General features: G+C 37.1%; 5 protein-coding genes across 5 annotated transcripts; 4 read left to right on the forward strand and 1 right to left on the reverse strand.

Annotated features, from left to right (window-relative positions):
- The first annotated feature begins 44 nt into the window (after window positions 1-44).
- On the forward strand, window positions 45-6,544 carry LOC116288512 (uncharacterized). The gene is made up of 10 exons (XM_031695321.2): window positions 45-89; window positions 443-689; window positions 1,309-1,486; window positions 2,207-2,355; window positions 2,778-2,901; window positions 3,217-3,514; window positions 3,982-4,038; window positions 4,118-4,225; window positions 5,148-5,252; window positions 5,723-6,544. The coding sequence occupies exons 2-10, from the start codon at window positions 558-560 to the stop codon at window positions 5,850-5,852; spliced, it is 1,281 nt and encodes a 426-aa protein (XP_031551181.2). The 5' UTR covers window positions 45-89; window positions 443-557; the 3' UTR covers window positions 5,853-6,544.
- A 1,284-nt stretch (window positions 6,545-7,828) lies between these two features.
- On the forward strand, window positions 7,829-11,004 carry LOC116288531 (thyroxine 5-deiodinase-like). Its single transcript, XM_031695339.1, has 3 exons — window positions 7,829-8,182; window positions 9,780-10,009; window positions 10,374-11,004. The coding sequence occupies exons 1-3, from the start codon at window positions 7,924-7,926 to the stop codon at window positions 10,629-10,631; spliced, it is 747 nt and encodes a 248-aa protein (XP_031551199.1). The 5' UTR covers window positions 7,829-7,923; the 3' UTR covers window positions 10,632-11,004.
- A 1,875-nt stretch (window positions 11,005-12,879) lies between these two features.
- LOC116288526 (neuromedin-U receptor 2-like) lies at window positions 12,880-13,824 on the forward strand. The gene has a single exon (XM_031695335.2). It carries the CDS (start codon window positions 12,880-12,882, stop codon window positions 13,822-13,824), a length of 945 nt encoding a protein of 314 aa, XP_031551195.1.
- Window positions 13,825-17,575: 3,751 nt separating this feature from the next.
- LOC148909088 (uncharacterized) lies at window positions 17,576-19,209 on the forward strand. The gene is made up of 3 exons (XM_089034017.1): window positions 17,576-17,970; window positions 18,066-18,334; window positions 18,945-19,209. The coding sequence occupies exons 1-2, from the start codon at window positions 17,576-17,578 to the stop codon at window positions 18,187-18,189; spliced, it is 519 nt and encodes a 172-aa protein (XP_088890143.1). The 3' UTR covers window positions 18,190-18,334; window positions 18,945-19,209.
- Window positions 19,210-20,217: 1,008 nt separating this feature from the next.
- LOC116288517 (thyroxine 5-deiodinase) lies at window positions 20,218-23,244 on the reverse strand. Its single transcript, XM_031695326.2, has 2 exons — window positions 22,746-23,244; window positions 20,218-21,736 (listed from the first exon to the last, which is right to left on the reverse strand). The coding sequence occupies exons 1-2, from the start codon at window positions 23,229-23,231 to the stop codon at window positions 21,476-21,478; spliced, it is 747 nt and encodes a 248-aa protein (XP_031551186.1). The 5' UTR covers window positions 23,232-23,244; the 3' UTR covers window positions 20,218-21,475.
- Between the last annotated feature and the right edge of the window lie 878 nt (window positions 23,245-24,122).

The following is a 24,122-nucleotide window of genomic DNA, read 5'->3' on the forward strand; positions in this document are numbered from 1 at the left end:
ATTCTACCCAGCATGCAATGCATGCCTAGCGCGGCAAATACGAAACAAGATGGCGGACAACAGGAGAACAAAAACACATGAGAAAAAAGGTTAGTTCTTTTTCCTGGTTCATTTATGACGAATATCTTTATTCTTTCGAAAAATCTTTTCTTTAGATACTTGTATTTATTGTTTATAAGGTTTGTTTTTTTAACGGGCTTTTTAAATTGTGCTTAATGATGTCTTTTTCTACGAGAGTTTACGTACCTGTACATGTACCACCAACGTCTATCTTCTATTTCAACGTCTTTATTTTTCTTTCACTGTAGCCATCTGCTCATTCTTACTTCTTTTCTTTTTGCCCCAAAAACTACCCTTTTTAAAAAAAACTACAAAATAATGATTTAATTAAATGCATAGAGACTTTAAACCCTAATTTAAATTTCTATTTTAATAATATTAGTTTGTGCCGACTGAAGAACTATAGATGGAATGGTGTATTTCAGAGGGCTGATAAACTTAACAACAATCGCTTCAAAGATAAAGTTCCTAAATAGGGTTAACTACTAACAGCTGATATGGAAAGAGCTACACCAAGTGCCAGGGATGTTGCAGCCAAGATATTTGGCAGATCTGGGCTAGTAACCAGTACTAGAAACATCAAGGCTCATGTGACAACACCATCTGAAGATGCTACACCAAGAACACTTGTAAGTTTGAGGGATAGAAAATTCATGTAAAACATGTTGCTGTACTTTATAGTTAGATATCTTCTATAACTGGCGTAATCAATAGTTATTGAATGAAATCAAACCTTCGAATCCATCAAATCCCATGTAATGATTGCATTCGATTGCATTCGGCAATCAAATGAAATCGAATTCACAAAAGAATTGGAGCCAATTGAACACAATCAAATAGTTGGAGTCAATCAGACACAGTGTACATTTGATTATGTTCAATCGTACAATTTCACAATTTTCTTAGCATTCGGTTTCATTTGATTGCCGAATGCAATCAAATCCAAGAATGTGATTGCGTTCGATTGGATCGATTTCAGAAACATTTAATTGATTATGCCGGGTCTATACCACCCAGCAAATAGCTTTCAGACTACAGTTTCAGGGATTAAAATAATGGTCAGTTATGATTAGATTTTGTTTGCATACCTTGTTTCTGCTTAAACCTTACCAGTCAAAACAACCAGGAGGGCAAAGATTTGATTGAACAATTCTAGCCAGACAATGTTGGAACACTGGGCTTTATTATAAGTCCTGCTGTACATGTTGATGATTAAGGGAACAGCAAAATTTGTATAATCTGTCTCAGATTGGAGGAATCCTAGATGCTGCATCTGTCAGTAAAAGTAGCCTTGTTGCATCACGGAAATCAAAGCTGACCAAAAGCCCTGCCACAGGACCCCCACGAAAGAAAAAGAAAGCAATAAGACAGTCTTTAGGAGACAATGCTACCCCAAGGACAATTATTAAGAATTTCTTAATGGAAGGTAAGTTAATCTCTTTGTCAGAGGGTCTAAAAAAAAGCAAAGACTACCTGATTTAAGGTGGCTTGCTACCTTGAAAAATAATGGTACTTAGTTTCATCAATTTTGAACTCTCAGCAATACAGATTTTGCTTTTGTTCCTGCTGATTGAAATTTAATAACCCAATTAAATAGATCATTTATGGGCCTGATGTTAGACCCCTATCCTACTTCTATGCAAGAGAGTTCCATCAAAATGGTACAAAGAACGACCCTTATTTTGACCCTCCGACCCTTTCTCCCTGTGTAAATGAGATATGACTATTTTTCTAGACCTAGGCAATAAAGATTTTAACACAAGCAAACTTTCCTCTTAATAAGACATTTGCATGATGCTGTCATTTGACTCCCACTACCATAATGCTTTGCAAATTTTCTTTCTTAATTAAATTTGTATTCCCTCATGAGAATAGTAAGAAGTGCTAATTAACCGATGAACAAAAGAAAATGTGCAACAGTCTGGTAGTAGTGGTCAATGATGCCATGAAAATGTCCTATTGTAGCAATTTTTTAGTTACATTATCTACTCTGTAGTGGTTGACTGAACCCTTCCGTTTGAGAAACTAAAGATAATGACTGTAAAGAGCATTTACTAATATAAATCTTGTAGAGTTTTGTGCAGTATATTAATTCTCAAAAGTTTATCATTTATTACTCATAACATTCGTATTGTTTTTTTAATAGCCTCACCAGAAACCCCACTAGTAGTGCCTCTCAAACTTCCTGAAAACCGTTTTCAAGATAATGATAATGATACAAGCAGCCAATCTCTGCCTCATGACATGCAAGCTTCAACATCCTCTCTACAACAAGATTCTACAACAACTGAAAATGTAAGCCTGAAATTTTTCAAATCCTAAATAGGATGTTTGCATGATGGCGTCATTTGACTCCCCCTACCAAGATGCTTCAAAACTTTTCTTTCTTATTTAAATTTGTATTTCCTCATGAGAATAGTAAGACAGTGGGTGCTAATTAACTGAACAAAAGAAATTCTGCAAGGGAGTCTAATAGTAGAGTTCAATGACTGCCATCATGCAAACGTCCCATTCAAGGATTTTTTCTGGGTTCTCCAGTTTTCCTCCCTCCTTAAAAAATCTCTCATTTGATCTTTGTGCTTTCTTCTATTGTGGCTCTATTGTGATTGTCCTACTCTGTAATATAACAGCCAAAGCTAGCAGAGAATGTAGTAAAATAAATATGCAAGGTTTTATCATGTTTGAGATTACCCCTTACTCTGTTTATAATCACGTAGGAGATTCCAGACCATGAAATTGATAGTCTGCCAAATTCAGAAGATAGTCAGACTCCTTTGGCTGATGAAATGAAAGAAGGAAATGATGCTTTCTTAAGGCAGAATTCAGTGAATAAAAACAGTGGTATGTAACTACTGTACATGAAGTATTTTATAGCCTTAGGATTTTACTATGTATTCCAGCGCTTTAACATTTTCAATCCAGTGAACATATAGACCTCTTTACCTTGGGCATAATGTTTTCCCATTTCAGACCACTTGTCATTCTCTTTTTTTTTTGAGTTGTATCAATATTCATGTGTTTTCTCATGCTCAACCATTAAACAAAGAAATGATACTCTAGGGAATGACATTGAAGGTCTGAAATGGGAAAACATTATGCCCAAGGAAAAGAGGTCTGTACAATTAATATGACTGATCTTAAGATAATTGTTTACAGAGGATGCCAAGGTTTTAAGTCATGTTCCAGTGAACACTGAAGCTGATATACCTGAAATAGCACCTGAAGGAGTTAATGAGTTCTCTACAAGAACAATGACAAATGATGAACAAGAATCTCACTCAGACAGTATTCCAGATGAAGACATTATTATGCCATCTGTCGACACCAGTTCTGAGCCTCCTGAAAAAAGTAGATGGAAGGACTTAGTGACTCCCCATCTACCTTTAAAGACAAGGAAGATTCTCTTGGAAAAACAAACAGCGCAAGAAGAAGAGGAGGAGGAGGAAAGTAAAAGGTAGGATTGATTTATTTTGTCACACCTAGAGAAAGCAATCCTTCATATAAAAGCAATGTTTCCACCAAGATGTATAAAATAGTGCAAGCATGTTGGAGGATAGAATTGTATCCTTGCAAGATTCTGGAGTAACTTGTCATGGATTAGAACTTTCCGTCCAGGAAGATTACTGATGTTCCGAGATATTGTTTCACACCACAGGCATCTTTGAACCCTGACAATGACTTCCATTTTGAAACAAAATAAAAACAGAATACTTTTTGAAATGGTACTTTTGAGGCTTTTGAGTGAGATAAACACTCATTTGAAAATGAAATGTTGTTTCCAATGTGGAAGCTAAAACAACAGATACCCAGCTCAGTGGGGACTAGGGTAGTAATAATAGCTTTATATTTAATGTCTTGCTTGCATTTTCAATTGTTGCTGCACAAGTTATCTGAAACTAGAACAAAATTTACAAATTATAGGGTCCCTAAAGCTGCAAGGAAACCACCAACAATAAATAAAAGAATCAAAACAAAAAGGTCAGTTATGAAGATCACAGTTTGATGTTAACTGGTGGTTGATATTTCAGTAAAATAATCTTTTTTTATGTCATTTTAGCACTTCTTCTGGTGATACAAACCTCCCATCAGGCCTGGTCAAGAGCATATTTCAACATTTCTCTAAAAGCAGGATTTCAAAAAATACTCTTAATTCCATAGAAAAGGGGTACGCATTTATGTAAATCTTATTCAAATTATAACTTACTTGAATTGTTGATCCTTAACATTCTTCGGTTGCGCTTTACCTCATCGCAGCCATATTGGCAGTATTAAAGATTTTTCATTAGCACCCTTTGTTACCACCACTACTAACATGACCACCATGTCTTTGTTGTTTGCATGCTCTTGGGAATGCTTCTAAGCCATCATTGGTGTACCTCAGATATTAATAACTTTCAACACAAACAATATATTAAACAATTTATTCAACAATAAAGAAAAAATAGCATCTACTATGATTGATGAGGCCCAAGCCAGAGGCTTATGGGGCATTAAAGGATATATGAAATAATAAATAGTCAGCAAGTATAAAAGTATAAAGGGTTAACAAGGAAAAAGAAAAAAAGTGAACAATAATAATAATGATAATAATAATAATACATATACAATGCTCTTTTACTCTGACGAAGGACTAGCGTCCAAAACATCAGCTTTTCATCTTTTCACGGTGTATAATTTACCTTTTTTTCATTACTGTTTCATCAAACACCGACACAGCTCACACTAGTTTTTAGCTAGTTATCTCTTCATATACATACATTTAAATTTAAGTAATAAGCAAGAAAAGTGTCCTCTATTCCACACCTCTATTTGCTTTCATTTCCCAGCATAGCTAATTTTCAATAATAACAATGAAAAATACAAACTGCATATACTGTACATGTACCTATATGCTGTGCCATAAACAAGATCATGGTGTTATGTCCAAGTGTTTTCATTAGAGTAGTGATCTAGAGCTGCAGCTGATTTAAAAACATTTAAAATATGACCTCAATTGACCCCATTTCACAATGCTGTCAACAAAATCTCCCGCTATCATTTACCATGTTTACTAATATTGATAATAAGCTTGTATGGTCATTATATAGGTCCAGTGTGTTCTTCAAGCAAGTCTCATCGGACCTGATGGCCTACTCTAGCCATGCTGGGCGAAGTACAATAGAGATTGGAGATGTGGAACTACTCATGAAAAGGTAAAACAGTTACATGTACTATTCTTTATCACTGCAATCAATGAATGCATTATTGAACAATATTAAATCAAATAATTTTCAAAATAAAATGATCATTCACCTTTGGTATGGTACAGCATTTGTATCCATAGCAACTGAATGACTAAATAAATAACAATAATACATACTTACTAAAGCCAAACCATACCATTGCCAACACGGTGCACCTTCAATGTCACCTCTTTGCTCTCTTTTCTTTTTTATTCTCATCAAAAAATTCTTGCAATAAAGTCAGGGCTCTTGAAGATTACTGTATGAGCATTTATACTCTTGAGGTTGACAATTTTCTTGCTAAATTTGGATCCCTCTTAGAAAGACTCTGCTCAGAAACAGTATTAAAGTGAACTCTTTCCACACAAGAATCCATCCCTTGGTATGTGGAAAACACTTTCTTTTTTCTTCTCTCATATTCCTTTCTTTTCCTCACGCAGGCAAGGTTTCATCACTGACAAGCAGTCATTGAATTCGCTTATCGAGAAATATTTGCCCCTGGAATACAGACAGGAGCTCATTCCAGTAGTGCAGTCAGGCAACAACGTTGTGTTGAAAAAATCTAATTAATGACACTCTTTTTCTCTCAAAGCTGTTATACTTTCTCTTCTATTCTTATACTTCAAACAATCTTCATTGATGGTTCCGATACTGCCGCTACATCTCACAACCCATTGCGTCGTCAGTAGTATAGATTTGCACACCTAAATTTCTGATTACAGACAGATTAATTTCTTCTTGGTATCGTTTGTATTGGAATTGTTATTTATACAAAAAATCAGTTACAGATAGTGATTTTGTTTGTGGAATAAGATGCACACTGGAAAAAACCAGCTGTAAAGAGACTGGTTCATCCTTTGTTTGCCATGTATAGTGTAGTTGACGATTCGAAAAATCTATCCATTAAGGACACCTTAAACTGTATTTTCTTATTTTCATTTTTAATAAATCTTATACCTCATTCACACCAAGGCTTAAACATTGTTTTAAAGTGGTTTAACTAAACAGGGTTTGAAAACTATCTACGAGCACCTACACAATCTTTGGTGAAATAATGCATGTAAGCTATCCTTTGTCTTGCTCTGACAATATTTTAGAAAGTTTCATTATATTGTAGGTTTCTAGTTTCTCTTTTTTTTTTTTCTTTATTAACTAAACAGGTTTAGATGTGAATGGGGTATTGGTTTAATTGTAAAACGCTGGAATTCAGACTAATGCTACGAGACTTAGGGCGATTCAAAATAAAACGATATACCAACCTACAGTGCCTAGCTGTCCGCCTTCCTATCTACATGCCTACATACATAAAAACATAACTACCTACCTTTTCACTTCTAATTGATTGATCACCGTTGTATATTATAGTACATACAACACCATTGTGCAACCATTCAGGCCTCAAGGCTTTGGTAATTTTTTCTGGATTGCATGATTTTTGAATCAGCTTTTTCTCGCTTATCTTTTATTATTGTTAAAAAATGGGCTTCACTTTGTGCAAGGAATAGACCACAAGAATTTGGACCATTTGATGACGTAAACTGTGGTCAATAGGAGGGTTTACAATAAGAGACGCGCGCTAAAATGTACACATAGAACCGGACTCTTTCGTAGGGCACGCTCCAATTTTGAAGGTTTGATTTATAAATTTCATGGTGTCAAATGAATTGTCGAAATTTGCCAAAGTAACTCAGTCAGTTTGCGTTTATTTTTCACCCTTGTTGCCTTCTAAAATAATCCTGGTATTGCGGCAGGATATTAACGTCATCTGTGTGGTTTATCGCCTTGTTCGTGATGATGTCGGTGAATGACGTCATTCTAAGGTGACGTCATTTGACTTTCTTTCTTGTTGACTGTATAGATGGCACGCGAAGATCTGAGTTTTATCATCGAGTGTCCAAACGATCTCTTTAAGGAAGTAAAGGCTACGGTAAAATATCCCTACGCGCTGTTATTTCACCGTTTTCATTTCAAATCTCCAACTGTAATGAGCGAAGTGCTTGGGTGGAGCATTTCCTTGTCGTCATATTGTATCTTGTCTTTTCAACCTGTCATTATTTTTTCCTTTTGTTTCCGCCAACATCAAGTATTAGTCAGGTTACGTAACGATGTTATTTGCGACAACGTTTTTCAACACTTCGTACTATATGAAGACAGCTTCGATCTTTAAATACGCCACTGGACCAAGCTCAGAAACCCTGCCCCTTTTGCAATAATATCATTGATATCTTAGAACCCAGGTTTTTTTTACATCTGCAACTGAAAAAGTAAGCAAAATGCTCTGAATAAATAATTCAATGAACATATCCTTTGCGCAATGGTGTTCTGTTGGCCTTTTTCAGTTTTCTAGGTCCTAATTGTTAAGAAAAACACGTTAATGTTATTTTAGTAATGGAGGACTGTAACTAATACAGCATTCGTCATATCCCATGTAATTGAATTCGACTGATCATTATAACACAATAGAATAAAGTCAGTACACTACTTATCGGATTATAAAGCCTACATAATCTATTGTGACAACGTTGCTTCGTAATGTAAACACCGTTATGTCTAAACAGGCTTATATAATGCCCCATGCCAGTTATCTGATTCAAAACATTTCTTCCTGGGACACACTCCGCTACACTTCCAAGGCTCCACCATGCTCGACCGCTCCACAACTCGCCTCCAGATCACCAAGCGAAGTATGCTCCATCTATTGTTAAGAGGAGTATTCATTTTGGGGTTAGTTCTGAAGTCATTTCATCGGTTTCGTCCTTGCTTGTGTCGTCTTTTTGATGTGATTTGTGGTGTTCGACTTTCGCCTAATATTTATTGGAAGTCCTTGTTCAGTCACGAAATGTTGGAAGGAGTTGTGGATAGTATCCTTGTTGACTGGAATAAAACTACGAAACCTTCTGGTGAGTCTCTTTAATATAGTGTATATAAGTATGAGTAAAGTATAGGATTGTCACTAGCTTATCAGGGAACTGGGAAAAATTTCCAGAAGGTCACTGGTTCAATTCATCAATGCCAGATAGACTCAGAAATTTTTTTTGCGTTCCCTGACTAGCTACAAGCAATCCTGTATTTTACTCGTATTTATTTCCTAGCTACCACTCTTCTAATAATTGTCTATATAAATATAAACTATAAGTCATAAACTAAATTTTGAAAACTTCAAACTACAAAACTAAGCTCGCCATTACAGCAAAGGAAAAGTATGGCTTTTCACATCTCAGGCTCTTCAAGCTTCTTTGTTTTCTTTCGCCTTATTTTTTTGGATAAGAAGCAAAACCTAAGCGCTTTACTAAAACCATTCATATCATAGTGGACTGTCTTGGTTTTATGGGTTTACTAGTAAATAGCGTGGGAAACCCTAGAGGTGCTACGTTTTGGACAAAAAGCCAAAATCGATTCTGATTTCCATAATTCTTGTATCTAAGTTTTGTTTGTTTTCTAAGCGGTTTCTACCATTTTTGGGTTTGAACTAAACTGAACCGCGGTGCAATAAAAACACGTTAATGAAGAAATAGAAAACGCGCGCGAGTGCTGTGTGCAGTTATAAAGCACGTAGAAGTTGGCAGAACACGAGAGAAGTGTTAGGAGTAGAACGACGCGTAGCGGAGTGCTTCTCGACACTTCTCTCGTGTCATGCCAATCCCCAAGTGCTTTATAACTGCACACAGCACAGCAAGCAAGTTTTTTATTTCTTTCCTAAAATATAAATTACATGAATGACAAAACTGAAAGTGCGCGCGCGTGCAGTGTGCTCTTATAAAGCTCGCGCTCTCAACCAATCAGAACGCGAGATTTAGAGCAGTTATTTTATAAAGTCAGTTAAAGCACTTTACATATACATGGTGACAAACAACACCATTTTCGTGATGTGTTATAGGTGCTGATTGATACAAGTTTCCGCAAGACTCTAAAACCGCTATAGAACGGAAGCCCAATTGACCACTCCTGATTCTCGAGGTCGGACTTGATAGAATACAGTTAATTTATGAACACATCAAGTCCTACCTCGACAGGAAGCTATTGTTCTGTGGTTATACTCAATCGAATTCGGGAAAGGTGTATTACGTGTGACGTGCCAAAAGATATCTTTGAAAGGAACAGCGGTTCGCAAATTTTATTGGTCTGGGCCTGGTTGTACGAAGAGTGGATAGCGCTTTCCAGTGGATAGATTCATTAGATAAAAGCATCGACTTATCTACTGAGTAGGGATTTATTGCGCTATATACCCTTCGTACAACCGGGCCCTGGTTGATGCTGTTGCTTTCTTGTATCTTCGCCGGAAAAGGTGATTTGGGAAATCTCCACTCTTAAGGATATTCTATATAATAAAGAATTTCAAACCCATTAGAAAATGAATTATTATTAGCATATGCATAGAACGTTTCCCTATCGTCATCGACAACGGAAGACATCTCAAGGAAATACGTAATATGAAATGGCAAAACGTTACGCCCAATCATGTTTCTCTTTAACGCAATCCATATCTCTTTCTGTTAGGTAAGGTATTCAATTCACCTCTTGTCACGCTAGACGGTGAATACTGTCGATTACTGGAATGGTCACGCCCGAATCGACCATTGATCGTGAACTTTGGCAGTCTTACTTGTCCAGTCTTTATGAAAAAATTGGAACAATACCAAAAGATGATGAAAGATTTTCAGGATATTGCAGATTTTATTATTGTGTATACAGAAGAAGCGCATCCCTCTGATGGCTGGGCCTTGGAAGTGAGTATCAATATACCATGCATGTCAGAGGAATAGAGGCTTGGCACCATCACGGGATGGCAGCCATGACAGGAGGCAGGAACAATTGAATCTGGTCTAATCTGATTTACATGAGAAAGAATTCGGTTTCCCATGGGAAAAAAGACTATTGTTGTGCCTCCTGTCATGGCTGACATCACGTGATGGTGCAAAGCCTCTATACATAGACTTGAGTCATTTCTAGGATTCTTGATTTTCATTTAAAATCATAGATTTTTCCGTTTTGGTTTATTTATTTATTTTTGTTTTTTTCTCGTTAAAAATATCACAAACTAAAGATGTCAAAGCTTATTATATTTCTGAAACAGTTTTTTTATTTTGACAGAATAACTTTGATGTCCCATCGCCTAAGACTCAAAGTGAACGCTGTGCGATGGCGAGGTTACTATCTACCCACAATGCATCTCGCTGTCCTGTTCTCGTCGACACCATGTTGAACGCTGCAAACATTGCATACGGGGCTTTCCCAATAAGACTCTACGTCATTGAGGATGATCACGTGGTCTATCAAGGTGGAGCAGGACCTACTGGATACGAGATAAATGAGGTTTCTGATTGGCTAAAACAGAATACAAAGATTTAATAAATAGCCAATCACCAACGAGTATAGTAATATATTGTAAAGACAGTAATGAATCCAGACACTGGTGAAGTGAAGTTGGATTAGAGATGTCATGCATTTTTATCAAAATAAAGATTGGGAAGTACTAGTAGTAAGAGCACACACCTATCATCTCTAGATACCTGGTCCATTGCCCGGACTTGGTGCTTATATCAACCGAGGGTGTTTGTTTTCCACCTCTATCCTTCGCTTGCTTTGAGAATATTCTCAGACTACTCCGGTTTCCTTGATCATTCAAGGTCAATGTCCTGAGCGTAAGATACCAGAATACGTAAAACTATAACTTTATGTGGCAATGATATTTGTTTATATAATTTCTTTGCCAAGAATATTAATTTTGCTTTACACATTATTCATATCAGTATTGAGAAACAAGCTAGTGACTGGTAGCTATAACAAAAACGTGGCTTGTTGTCCTAATAGAAATATTATATTTATGAATATACGAATGAATGTATATAAAGAGTAAGCTAAAGGGTCTTCATTGACTGAAAAACATTCATTCATCCGGTAGAGCGTTTTCACGTGACGCTACAGCGCCCGTGTTGGTGTACCAAAACAATTCATTTTCTATTCTCGGGGAATTGAACTCTATTTTTATGCAAAAACTGTGCAGAAAGTTTCTATTGTTTGATACGCCAATATGGCTGCCTTGTCACGTGAGTGAAAACACTATACACTTTTTTCAGAAAAATGAAATCTGTTACCAATTAGCAAGAGGCAAATGGCAATATTTTCGCAGCCGAACAATGTAATTTTCTTTTAGATTGGAATACGAAGCATTAGCATATACCAACTTGTGTACTTCCTAAGAACGCGCGCGCTCATTGGTTAATTGGAGGTGAATATTGTACGATATTCACCTCTGAATCTCGGAATATTGAGTCGGCAACAAAATGGCATCTGCCGGCAATCGTTTTGCTACAATTTCCGATGAGGAATACGAAGCATGATCTTTGATTTTGAGACTTTTGTCATGTCCAATATTTGAAATGTATGGAACATGTGTGGCAAAGGACGCACTACAAAAGCAGGTGCTTTTTGATAAAAGAAAACCATCAAAGACCTTGACGAGAGTGGAGGAGGTACTGGGGGCTGACAGGCAGCAGACTGGAAGGACAATGATGAATAGTAGAGTATTCAAGCGTCTATTAGAACAGCGATTTCCAAGGACGCGCCCCAAGGCTTATCTCGAGTCACGAGGGAAACTATGATGATGATGATGGTGTGAATTTTTGTATCTTAGCCAGAAAACATCAAAGCGCGAAAATTCCGTTTTTTGTAATAAGTGAAAAAATATATTCACTTCCAACAAGTGAACTACTGCCACACTGCAAGTGCTCGCTATTTCCTTCCCTGCTGGCAGAGGCTCCTTTTGTCATCTTTTTTTTCGGGGAGAGAGAAAAAGAAAAATGACTCTCCCACAAAAGAAAAAACATTGAAAAGGAGACTCAACAGGGAAACTAATTGAAAATCAGTTCCAGGGATTCTAGAGCTTTTAAAGATAGGAAGTGTGCATTAAAAAAACAAAGACCGCTTTAAATTTCTTGGTCTAAGAAGGCCTAAAGTGAAGGAAGTTTTCCTACAGCTTTAAAGTACTGTCAAAATTTTCCGGTAACGGGCGTTTTAAATAAGAGCTTTCCTCTCACTCAGTACTAATGGCTCGATTAAGATGATTTAAAGGCCTTCGGCGCAATTAACCGGCCATTCAACCTTTCATTGTTAAACTATATAAATGGATTCGTCTCTTTGTCATTTTCATCTTCACAATTGTATTCCTCAAGTTATTATTGCTCTCTTTCCCGGAAGGTGGTCATGATAAGGGAAAAATCAATGTTAAAGGTTTACCTACAGACTTAGTCAAAGGCTTCGAGAAAGAACAAAGATTGCATTTCCCAGTATTTGTTCTCGAGAACAAGAAGACTTGTAGGTATGGAAGAATACGATTTTGTTTGTCTCTGGATATATAACTAGGAGAAATTCTGCTTCTTTTTACGAAAAAACAAACTCAATGGCGAAGGTTTACCTACAGACTTCAGAGGCTTCGAATTCGAGAAAGAACTAAAATTTCATTTCGTAGTATTTGCTCTCGAGAACAAGAAGACTTTCGTAGGTGGAACAATACGTTCTTGTTTGTCTCTGGATATATATCTAGGAGATTTTCCGCTTCTTTTTACGAAAAACAAACTCTAGTTGCCGTCTTTTGAAGATGCTGGTTCCAAACGTACAAGACAAGACCTCAGAACTACTCGTGAATCATTCAAGTGCTTTTCACGTAACATTCATATCCACTTCAGTTCTACATTCTTTTTTTACTGTTACAGCAGTTGTTGGGAATCTCCTTGTCCTGATTGCCATTTTGAAAAAACTTTCATTAACAGAGCCTTCATATGCACTTCTGGTCTGCTTAGCGATATCTGATCTTGGAGTAGGTCTCATTTGTCACCCTTTATATGTTATCTGGAAGTTAAATTGGCTGATAAATGGGTTGTCTGATAAATATTATCAGATCCGCTTCTACTTATCCTTCATTTCGACATATTTTGCTTCTGTTTCATTGTTGACTGTTACAGCCGTTAGCTGTGAGCGCTTTCTTGCATTACACTACCATCTTCGCTATAAGTCGATGGTAACTCCTAAGAAGCTACTCTCAGCCGTATTATTTCCATGGATTTTTTCAGCACTGTTAAACATTTTCGACTATTTCTTCCCGGACGTGAATTTTTACGCGCAAGGTCTGTTCATACCGTTATGTTTACTAACCACTTCTTTTGCCTACATCCGTATTTATTTCATTCTTCGACGCCATCATAATCAAATAAAATGTCAAGCAACAGCCATGAGCCAAGGGAACGATCAACATTCCACAAAGCAAGAAGAATTTGATTTGCAATCCTTTCGAAAATCTGTAACAGGCATGTTGTTGATTTATGCTCTTCAACTAGTTTGCTACTTGCCTCATCTTGTTGTTGAAATATTCTATAAGCGTCAATATACTTTAGGAGTTGGGATCGTTCGTAACATTACCATAACTGGAGTATACATTAATTCATCTTTAAACCCAATTATTTATTGTTGCAGGCTGTCGGTCGTGCGCCAAGCGATTAAACAAATTCTCGGGTTCAAAAATGTGCGACAAAACCCGGAACATTAATTCGTTACTAGATGACACGCTTGTATTTACATGTAAAATGAAGTTAATCTTGTTATTAGTTGGCTCCATAAAGGTCTTATGGAGCTCCTGAAACGAGAAGTTATGGCAGAAATTAAACTACCCCGACTTTGATGGACAAAAGACAACAATACTAATAAGAAAGCGGCCATGGACTGAAAAAAATAAACAAAACTTGAAAAACAACAAATGTCCTTTAAATGTAGCAAATGGGATGGACTGATACAGTCAATTCAAAAAATGTTGTCGTCGACCAACTCAAGCCTACGCGACTGGACCGAAAGGAACTCTGGGTAGTAATCATTGAAGCCGAGCTGACTCCATAATTTTATCTGACTAGTTATGCTTACAGCACGAACCTTCGTAGGCGAGCGGGAAGTGTTGAAGGAGACATTTTTTAATGCCTTCATATTTTCGGAATTGTGAACTGAATCATAACTACTTTGTTTTTCCTTCCCTAAACCCGAAGACATGCATTTGATGGATTGTTTCTCGCCATTATTATATTTACTACTAGCGGGACAATTAATTCAGAACGAATATTTAACCGCTTCAGTGATTTTTACCCATATTCCTTTCGATGCAGTCGCGTAGGCTTGAGTCGGTCGACGACAACGTTTTTTGAATTGACTGTATACATGGACTGAGATGCGTTTACTAGAGTAACAACTCAATACGCAAATGAATAGATACGAAAATACAAACATGTCAAATTATACAAAGGAAAAGCATGTACAACAAAATATTGTTTCAGTTTTTGTAAGTGTGTTTAAAAATATTTAAAAATGCGCGCCCTTGTGTAGCACACGTACCCTAGTTTACCCGTCACGGCTTGCCTATTTTAACTAATTAGACTTAGGCAACCAAAGGTTAGTAATTAGTTGGCTAGCTATCTATTTCACAGGTATATTATTTGCACTCTACTGTATTAAATAGCTTAAAGAAACAACTTTCTGAATTTTTGAACTCATAGAACGCAATATTTATATTTTGTTCGGGATTTGGTATGTGGTTTATGTGTTCAGTTGGGAAAGTGGTGAGCGCGCATAAGCTAAACCGGAATTCAAAGTAGCACTTATATGCGACCCGGGTCCGAGTTCCTCTGGTCTCGGTGTCAAATGCGAGTAGAGTTGTTCGTTGATTCTCTCCTGTGCTTCGAAGGTTTATCTCCGGTTTCTCCTCAATTCTAACGGGCGCCTTAATTCCAATTCGATGATGGAACAAAGGGCTAAAGGGTTGTAAATTTTTGTAAATTTAAGGAATATTATTATTTTCAGAGTAAATTGAAAACGAACCTATATTTTGTTACATTACAATAATACGCTGCCCGCTACGAAAAAAAAAAAAGGATAAAACCTCTTGGGGAAAAAGCCCACTGGAAAACGTAGTCCTCGACGTATTTACGCTCCGAGGGCTAGAGCTATATTTCACGAAAGTAGATGTAACGTAAATTTGAATAAGTTTGGATACAAATGTTGGATGTCCAACAAGCGAGAGAAATACATTTAGTATTACACTAACTTATATACTTAGCGAATATTTGCATAATTAAATGTCATACAACTAAAATATACAAGATAAACATGTTCACTTAACGTGATCAATGTGCTACGAACCGTAATGAACACGCTTTTCAACTGCACGTTGTTACGTTGGAAAGCTGTTAATCTCTAGAAGAATAATGCTCCCAAATAGACCTTTTATGTATAAGACATATGTCTCATGTCTGGTTTTGACCCACTTTGTGAAGTTCGTGATAGAATTTAATGAGCTCAGGAAACAAAAGCCATTGTTTGGCGAGTAAATTAAATAATGGTATATCAACGCATTTATCTCTTATCGCCTACCCGAGTGAGACAAAGGATATTATTATATAGATATCGATGAAATATGAAGGTAGTCATGACAACAGTGATATCTTCACATGTGACGGATATGATATCTTCACTGTGTAGAATGTACGAAGGTTTAGGACACCGGATAAGTCCTCGTATTTCGCTCATCGATATCTATATAATAAACAGAATATTACATGGCCACTTGGAGATACAAATTTTATCTTCTCGTGTTGAATATCTCTCAGTCGTTCGCTGCGCTCACTCGTGAGAGATACCATCAACACTCGAAGATAAAATTCGTATCTCCGCGCGCCCATGTAATATCCTCTATGTCAAATAAAGGAGACGACTAATGAATTTTTTAACCTTTATTTCAAGAACAAGACAGCGTAAACTACAAAATATTTAGTGCGTATTAATGATGAAAGTCATTTGCAAAACAGAACTGACTTTTTTATCGTGGCAGACTCGAAAACATTGTTCCCTTTGTGAATGAGGGTTTCAGTGTGAGAGAATCAGAGAAACAAAACCAAAAATTCACCCACTACAACTTATGACTGAAACCGGTATTTCAATATATTGAAGCTGTTGTTTAATACGTATTTTGCAAGAAAAGCAATCTCCGATTACTCAAAGAAGCGCAGCAATGTATAACTATAGGGAGAAAAGCACGAGGGTGCCTCCAACGTTCAGAAATGCAGCGATACGTTTTAAAGAATCCTATGGCGTGTTCCACTTTAATCCGACAGCTAGTGAGCTCCCTGTTTATCTCCTGTAGTCTTGGGTTTCCATTGACTTGGGCTCTTCTTTTAGGTTTAATCAGAGCAGGATGGGGAGGATAACCGTTGTCAGAAATAATATGGCAGCCAGCAGGTAGATCTAGAGCACACTGCGGACCAATCCTTGGCATTATGTTAAATCCATTAGTGTCGTTGAGATGTCCGGGGAATCTAAAAATGTAGGGAATATAAAACTCAGCAATAAATCTAAAGCAAAACCTGGACGCATAGGCTGGCTTCACACCCACCGGACGAATTTTTAATCGTTCACTTTTATGATATTTCAGCAATAAATATCATTTCCAAGTTTACCAAAATAAAACAGTAGTAAGTACTTACGCAGCCGAACAATGAACTATTATCCCATCTGGAGTAACGATAATGTGGCTTGACATGAAGTGTTTCTTTTTGTCGCCTCTATAAAGAGAGATGGTATCGTGCTTGATGACAATAGCGTGAATCTACAATCGAGTAATTTCTCGGCTTCGGATATTTAACCTTGGCAAAAAATAATTAGCACATTATATTGTTCAAAGGTTATAATGTAGTTTTTGAACAAGTTGTCACCTCGTGCATGAAGCTCGCTTTAATGCATGACACAAGAAGGGACGAGAAATAGTGCGAAAAAGATCTGATGCTGACGCAGGTAAGACTTTGTCAAAGGAGGTTCATATTTTGTAATGACCCCATACTCGGCATCATTAAGGCATGGCTCTCCGATGAAAAACTGTTTAGCTATATCATAGCCAGTTTTCTACGAATCTTACCCAAACTTGGCAAGTTAATGTCTTTTGTGAAAAGAAGGAACCTTAAAGCCTTGGTTGCCATGGAAACTAAGTCACGTGACAACCAGATCGCCATCTTGGATTTTTTAAACAAGCCTTTTGAAGTCCTATTGAAACTACTTCAAAAGTCCTGAAAATCCATATTCCTTTTTATATTTACAATGCCTATATGGATCTAATTGGATATCTTGGAAAATATTTTAAGTTTAATTTTTAGAATATTTTCTATTTTTTCCAAAAGTAAGTGTGAGAGGCTCGAAGGTATGTTCACACTTAATTCTGTATAAATACAGCCTGGAGTTCATGTGTGTGGTTGAAGTTTCTTGGCTCCATGGAAGGAAGAAACATATTTCTCGAAGCTGCTTTTGCGGGAGAGCCTGTAGTGAATCCAGAAGACCGAGGAGACAAAGAGTTGGAAAGGCTGGAAAGGATTTTCTTTACGCCAAAAACCAGGCAAAAGCGAAAAGCAGACCGCGATAAAGGCAAGTCTAGCAAATCTGAAATAAAATCCAAAAACAGAAACCTCGAGCTACAGCTGGTAAGGGAAGCAGTGAGCAAAGTTGGATGTCTTCCCAAACGAGTACTTAGTTACGTCGAGCTTATGGCCGACCAGCTCGGTCCTGTCGAAAAGGCCTACTATACATCCATTGGCAAGGGAACAGGGCCAACTAAACAGACGGCACTTAGGCGAATAGGAAGAAAAATAAAAGAATGGCAAGTCTCGGGGTAATTTCTTGATATACCAATTGATCATTCTGACTATAAATTCTTATTACTTTTAGTATTAATGTAGCTAATGAACTTGGTTTTTCCTTTTTTAGCAACGACAAACCATCAGTAAAAGACCCGGAGGATGTATACGAGAGTAGTTGTAGTGAAGAATCTTCGCCGATGGACTTCAAAAACGATGCAAAGTGTACCACGAAAAGAAAAGCAGACTATTGAAAGGACGGCCTTTATCTTGTTGGGGAAGATGAAAAAAGTAAAGCCTCTGATGCCAGAAAGTACACGGAGACCACAACCAAAACGGAACGTTCAAGATTTCTTAGTGAATTTGAAGAGGATGAATTGATTGCAGAGGAGGAAAAAGGTGAGATGCTATCCATCAGTTTCATTGCCGTCATCGATATTTTGTTCTTACGTAAGGCTTCAGAATAAGCACGAGGGAGTACGGCTCTTTTGAGTAATTTTCGGGTTGGGGTTGTGGGTCAGACCTAAAGTTATTTTTTATATATTCTTGCCTATACCATCTAAGGCTGAGTGAAAAGATTTAAGGCTAAATTATAAATTTTGGATCCATACCATAGTTCACAAGTTGAAACTTCGGGGTTATAATAATTTCGGGTAATGGCTAGTTGGCACGTAACACTCGTCGGGTATCTTTTCGGGTGTACGAACTGGAGTTTTTCGGCGTTTCCTGGTATCTTTTAGGGTATCGAAGTAAGACTCATAACTGACTCATCATCAAACGCAAAATTTAAAAGCCATTTTGTAATTTGTATGATGGTATTTCCTATGGGTTAACATTCTCCCGAAGTCATTTTCTATATGCTGAGTAGATTTCCTGAGTAGAGTTCTGAAGCTTTTTACGAGCATATCCAATATTTAATTTGTAGCCCCAATCCAACGACTCAACCCGCATTCATCGCACGCAGTGTTATTCATTTAAACGTGGTGTATTCTTGTCCCTATTCTTACAGCTGGAAAGGGAACAGAGAAGAAGGAAAAGAAGAAAAAGAAGAAAGATCAACTAGATGAGCTTATGGCAATGATGCCTACAATGACGGAGGCTGTAACCAAGGCGGCAAAGGCACATGAAAAAGCCGTTTCAAAGTGGCGAGGGTTGTCGATCTCTGACTCTGATTAGCGAGTTGGATGATACTATATATTGACGTGTTATTTTTCACGATAAAGTTTTTCTGTTCTCTTTGTTTGCCTGGCGTAATGTCACTTTAAGTGTTCATATTTTCCTCACTATTTATTTCTAACATTAGAGTTCACGCACTAAACCCGTGAAACAAATACTAACTTTAAACAATATAAAACTATGATTAAACAAAAGAAAACAAAAGATTCGGTATGAATTAGTACTAATTAGCACTATCTATTGTTCACGGGTTTAGTGCGTGCACTATCATCGATGATAATTTTATCATCCATGATATAATTTGCTAACTGGAGCGTTTATCCGCCAACGGGAGCTGCCTTGATCCCTTGGAACTTTAAACTGAGAAACCTTAACATGATGCAATTGATCATGACATGTATTAGAATATAATAACTACGAACAACTAAACAAAATCGTGAAAGAACACAAGAAAATCATAATATTTTTATTATTGGTATTTTTCGTCGCTTGGGAAAATAAACCTTCAGAAGACACTAATTCCACAGTTTTCTTTCGTGCTTGTTTGTCTTTTCACTTTCTGTGCATGCATGTTCAGGGGATCCAGTAAAATCGTTCTACTGCGGCGCGTGTATGCTTAACAATAGATGACTTAAGTGGGTCAAAACCAGACATGAGACAAATGTCCTATACATAAAAGGTCTAATGCTTCCGGAACCGATTTGAAATACAATTTTTTTTAAATAACTAGGATTAGCACATCGGGCAGAATGGCTATTGTTTAATGGACATCATTATCAAACTCCATCTTAACTCAATTATTGACATCATCTCAAAATGAATATTAATGACAAAAAAAAGTGATCAGTGATTGGTCCTTAGTATTCCCTAAAGGGACTGAGCCTCCTAATTAGTATGTTGAAAATCAGCTCCATGAAATTCACACCTGTCAATCACTTTCATAGCAACCAGATTTGTTTGTTGTTTTTAAAACCCAGTGGTTAATTACGATTTTTTTGCAAAACTTATGGAAACTATGATTTTAGGAGTCTGGTCCGAAGTATGATTATTCATAGATATTGATCAATATCTATTCCTTAATGTCTAGGTTTTCATTATTTTTTATTTCAAACATTTCATTTTATTGAAATAAGCATTGGTCATGACTTTCTTAGTGCTTGTTGGCTCCTAAAAGAGCCGTTTTTATTTCTATTTTAGCTATTCCTCTCTGAACTGAAAGGTAACTCTTCGTATGTGTCGAGCCTTCGTCTTGTTCTTTCCGTTGTAAAAAGATGGCGCTTTGCCCAGGTGTAGCTTCAGTAAGAGGGTCGTTGTTTGTGAGAGTAAAACTCACTCGACAATACTTTGGTTTTAAGAGTGTCGTCGTTTGTGAGAGTAAAACTCATTCGACAAGACTTTGGTTTTAAGAGGATCGTTGTTTGTGAAAGTAAAGCTTACTCGACAAGACTTTGGTTTTAAAAAGGTCGTTGTAAAATTGTGAGAGTAAAACTTATGTTTGTGAGAGTAAAGCTTACTCTACAAGACTTTGGTTTTAAAAGGATCGTTGTAAAATTGTGAGAGTAAAACTTATGTTTGTGAGAGTAAAACTCACTCGACAAGACTTTGACTGTCAAGAGTTTATTGTTTTGATGTGAATCAAACTCATTCGACAAGACTTTGATTTTAAGAGGGTCGTTGTTTGTGAGAGTAAAACTCACTCGACAAGACTTTGACTGTCGAGAGTTTATTGTTTTGATGTGAATCAAACTCATTCGACAAGACTTTGATTTTAAGAGGGTCGTTGTTTGTGAGAGTAAAACTTTCTCGACAAGACTTTGGTTTTAAGAGGATCGTTGTAAAATTGTGAGAGTAAAACTTATGTTTGTGAGAGTAAAGCTTACACTACAAGACTTTGGTTTTAAAAGGATCGTTGTAAAATTGTGAGAGTAAAACTTATGTTTGTGAGAGTAAAGCTTACTCTACAAGACTTTGGTTTTAAAAGGATCGTTGTAAAATTGTGAGAGTAAAACTTATGTTTGTGAGAGTAAAGCTTACTCTACAAGACTTTGGTTTTAAAAGGATCGTTGTAAAATTGTGAGAGTAAAACTTATGTTTGTGAGAGTAAAGCTTACTCTACAAGACTTTGGTTTTAAAAGGATCGTTGTAAAATTGTGAGAGTAAAACTTATGTTTGTGAGAGTAAAGCTTACTCTACAAGACTTTGGTTTTAAAAGGATCGTTGTAAAATTGTGAGAGTAAAACTTATGTTTGTGAGAGTAAAGCTTACTCTACAAGACTTTGGTTTTAAAAGGATCGTTGTAAAATTGTGAGAGTAAAACTTATGTTTGTGAGAGTAAAGTTTGTGTCTTTCAAGATGATCAATTTCCTAACTGTTTGTCACGTGCTGTTTCAGCCAATCAGAAACCTCTTCAATCTTGTATCCGGTAGGTCCTGCTCCACCTTGATAGACCACGTGATCATCCTTAATGACGTAGAGTCTTATTGGAAAAGCCCCGTATGCAATGTTTGCAGCGTTCAACATTGTGTCGACGAGAACAGGACAGCGAGATGCATTGTGGGTAGATAGTAACCTCGCCATCGCACAGCGTTCACTTTGAGTTCTGTGGCTTGAAATGATCATGTTGTCCTAATTGTAAAAAAGCAGAATTAATTTTGTTATTTTTATGCTGTGAGTGCTATAACTCTTATTATCTTAACTATCTTTAAGCGAAGCAGGAAAAATAGTCAAGGAGTGTGCCGTTCGACTTTGCTTAATTTATCAAAATTGCTCAATGAGAATGCATGACACGTATAGGACTTGAAAGATTTTGTGATCAAAAAACTCAAGGAAATTCAAGGAAATAATAAGCCTGCTATGATTTATTCTCTCGTGCTTTAGCCAGCACCTAGCCTACTAAGATCATAAGAATTTTCATTGCATCTGAACACATTTACCAGCAGAAGAAGTCACGAGGTGTGACTAAGTGATCATAGCAATCACTTTCTTATAAGACCAGTCATGTGTGCTGGTCCGGGCTCGTTTCCTGCCGGTATTAGCATTGCATTAATATATAGAGTTGTGTTCTTCCAGTTTTTCTCTATCTGGGTTGTTCAGTTTCCTAGCTCATCCTCGAATGAAAAAAAAGTTGTCTAAAATCCAATGGTCAATGGCAAGAGAATATGGCCAATACATATATAATCCCGGAACATGATGCGGCTTATCCACAAAATGTATAACGCAAGAGAATTTTGTTATTCCTTAAAGCCTTGCTTTCCTATAAGTACTCTGAAAGAATTTTACCTATTTCATTCTATAACGGCTTTTATCGGTTGCATAAGCTACCGCTTTTGATAGTTTTTCTATAAGGTAATCTCGTTTGATTGAGAAAACTCCACATAGCACTAATTTGTTCTGAACATTTTTTTACTTAACCAAGCAAGAATATATTTGTTTGATGTGCCTTCTTTTTGCTGAATGGAATGGATGAATCCGAAAAAGCAAGAGAAACGTTTATGTAATAATAAACAATAATAATAAACTTTGTTAAAGTCTCAAGCTTCTAGTTTGGCACACGTGCCTTGCTAGTCGCGGAGACCAAAAGTCAGCCTTTGGAGAGTGAGATATCTATTTCTTATAGATATTGAATAATTCTTACCTCAAATGCCCATCCATCTTGTGGGTGTGCTTCTTCAATATATACGGTCACAAAGTTCGCAACATCTTTAAAATCTGCAATCAACTGCGCGTACTTCTCTAGCCTCTTCATAAAGACGGGACAAGTGCAGCTTCCGAAGTTCACTACTAGGGGACGTTTGTCCTGTGCAAAGTCAAGGAGACGACAGTAGTTTCCATCTTCTAGTGAAACAAGTGGGCAATTGACCGCCTTAATGCCTAGGTGGGCTCGTTTCTTTACGTCAACTTCAACGCTGCGCCAAACGTGATCAAACATCTTGGATCCAAAAAGAGACTCCCAGTAGACTTCAGGGGGGAGCTTTTCTGTAGCAATAGCATCAAATGCAGCAACGATGTATGAGCGCAGGAAGAGAAACCGCTTCAAAATAGATCCAGCTATGAACGCCATGACTAGAACGAGGTACATGATGGAGAGCTTCACACAGTGCAGACTTCTTGAGGAAAGCATGTTGATGTTGACGGTTCCGTGTGGCGTTGAAACTGAAGGATTGGCTGCTGTGCAGGGTGCTTTTAAGACGAGTCAGAGGTCTGTCAAGCTGTCATCAATAAACTCAACGGGCTTGACCTGTTAAGAGGGTGTCACTAATCTATTGTAAATTAATTCCCGCCAAAAACGACAAGTAAGCGGGCGATATGAGACAAAAAACGAAAACCTACCTTTCCTTTTTATAGTATTATTACTGGTTGGTCAAGAACCAATCTAAAATCATCCAGTTTCAGTGTGAATGAAGTAGAATTCCATGAAATTAGCTCAACAGGAGTCCAAGCATTGTGTGACCTTGTCCAGATAATGTGACCTGGCAATATCATTTTGCCTTTCAAAACATCAGTCTTTTGTTCCAGTCACAATAATTAGGACACGGATTGGTGGCTTTAGATAACTATCTACTTAATTTACCTACCAACCAAAGGAAATGAATCACGACAGTGATTTACTCGCTTTTTCCGACCAACAAATCTAAACTTTGACCAGAGAAGACAAAACAAAACTCTTGCCAAGGTCCTGAGTTTCAGGCAGATAAGGGTTTCGTGTTTCTGAGTTTGTGATTCCCTAACATAGCGCATTCGTGTTGCCGTGTTTGTGTTGTCTAGAACATTGCTCGTTAACCATGCAGGGAATCTGGCTTTCAGTTACCGTGATCCCAGAAAACAACATCTTGTTTTTGCTTTTCGTCGAAATATCAGCTTGGCACGTTGTCATCACCACTAAACGGTGATGTCTCACTAACTATTCTCAGTTTGTCATTTCCAACACATAACCTTTAAAATTTCGTTTATGAAATCTCGCATTTCAAGATGTTTTCGATCTGAGATTCTTAAGTTTTAACGGAGAGCGCAT

This window comes from Actinia tenebrosa, unplaced genomic scaffold, assembly GCF_029948245.1.
Source record: "Actinia tenebrosa isolate PJP-AT-01 unplaced genomic scaffold, QUT_ActTen_1.0 PGA_scaffold2__45_contigs__length_23673736, whole genome shotgun sequence".
In the NCBI taxonomy this organism is placed as follows: domain Eukaryota; kingdom Metazoa; phylum Cnidaria; class Anthozoa; order Actiniaria; family Actiniidae; genus Actinia; species Actinia tenebrosa.

Bases quoted from the DNA above. Each gene is read 5' to 3' on its own strand.
- LOC116288512 (XM_031695321.2), top strand. From the start codon at position 558: ATGGAAAGAGCTACACCAAGTGCCAGGGATGTTGCAGCCAAGATATTT. The intron at 1,487-2,206 runs GTAAGTTAATCT...TTTTTTTAATAG, and splicing joins TAAGAATTTCTTAATGGAAG to CCTCACCAGAAACCCCACTA. The intron at 4,226-5,147 runs GTACGCATTTAT...GTCATTATATAG, and splicing joins CTTAATTCCATAGAAAAGGG to GTCCAGTGTGTTCTTCAAGC.
- LOC148909088 (XM_089034017.1), top strand. From the start codon at position 17,576: ATGGAAGGAAGAAACATATTTCTCGAAGCTGCTTTTGCGGGAGAGCCT. The intron at 17,971-18,065 runs GTAATTTCTTGA...TTCCTTTTTTAG, and splicing joins AAAGAATGGCAAGTCTCGGG to CAACGACAAACCATCAGTAA.
- LOC116288526 (XM_031695335.2), top strand. From the start codon at position 12,880: ATGCTGGTTCCAAACGTACAAGACAAGACCTCAGAACTACTCGTGAAT.
- LOC116288517 (XM_031695326.2), bottom strand. From the start codon at position 23,231: ATGCTTTCCTCAAGAAGTCTGCACTGTGTGAAGCTCTCCATCATGTAC. The intron at 21,737-22,745 runs GTAAGAATTATT...TTTTACAATTAG, and splicing joins AAGATGGATGGGCATTTGAG to GACAACATGATCATTTCAAG.
- LOC116288531 (XM_031695339.1), top strand. From the start codon at position 7,924: ATGCTCGACCGCTCCACAACTCGCCTCCAGATCACCAAGCGAAGTATG. The intron at 8,183-9,779 runs GTGAGTCTCTTT...TCTTTCTGTTAG, and splicing joins TAAAACTACGAAACCTTCTG to GTAAGGTATTCAATTCACCT. The intron at 10,010-10,373 runs GTGAGTATCAAT...TTATTTTGACAG, and splicing joins CTGATGGCTGGGCCTTGGAA to AATAACTTTGATGTCCCATC.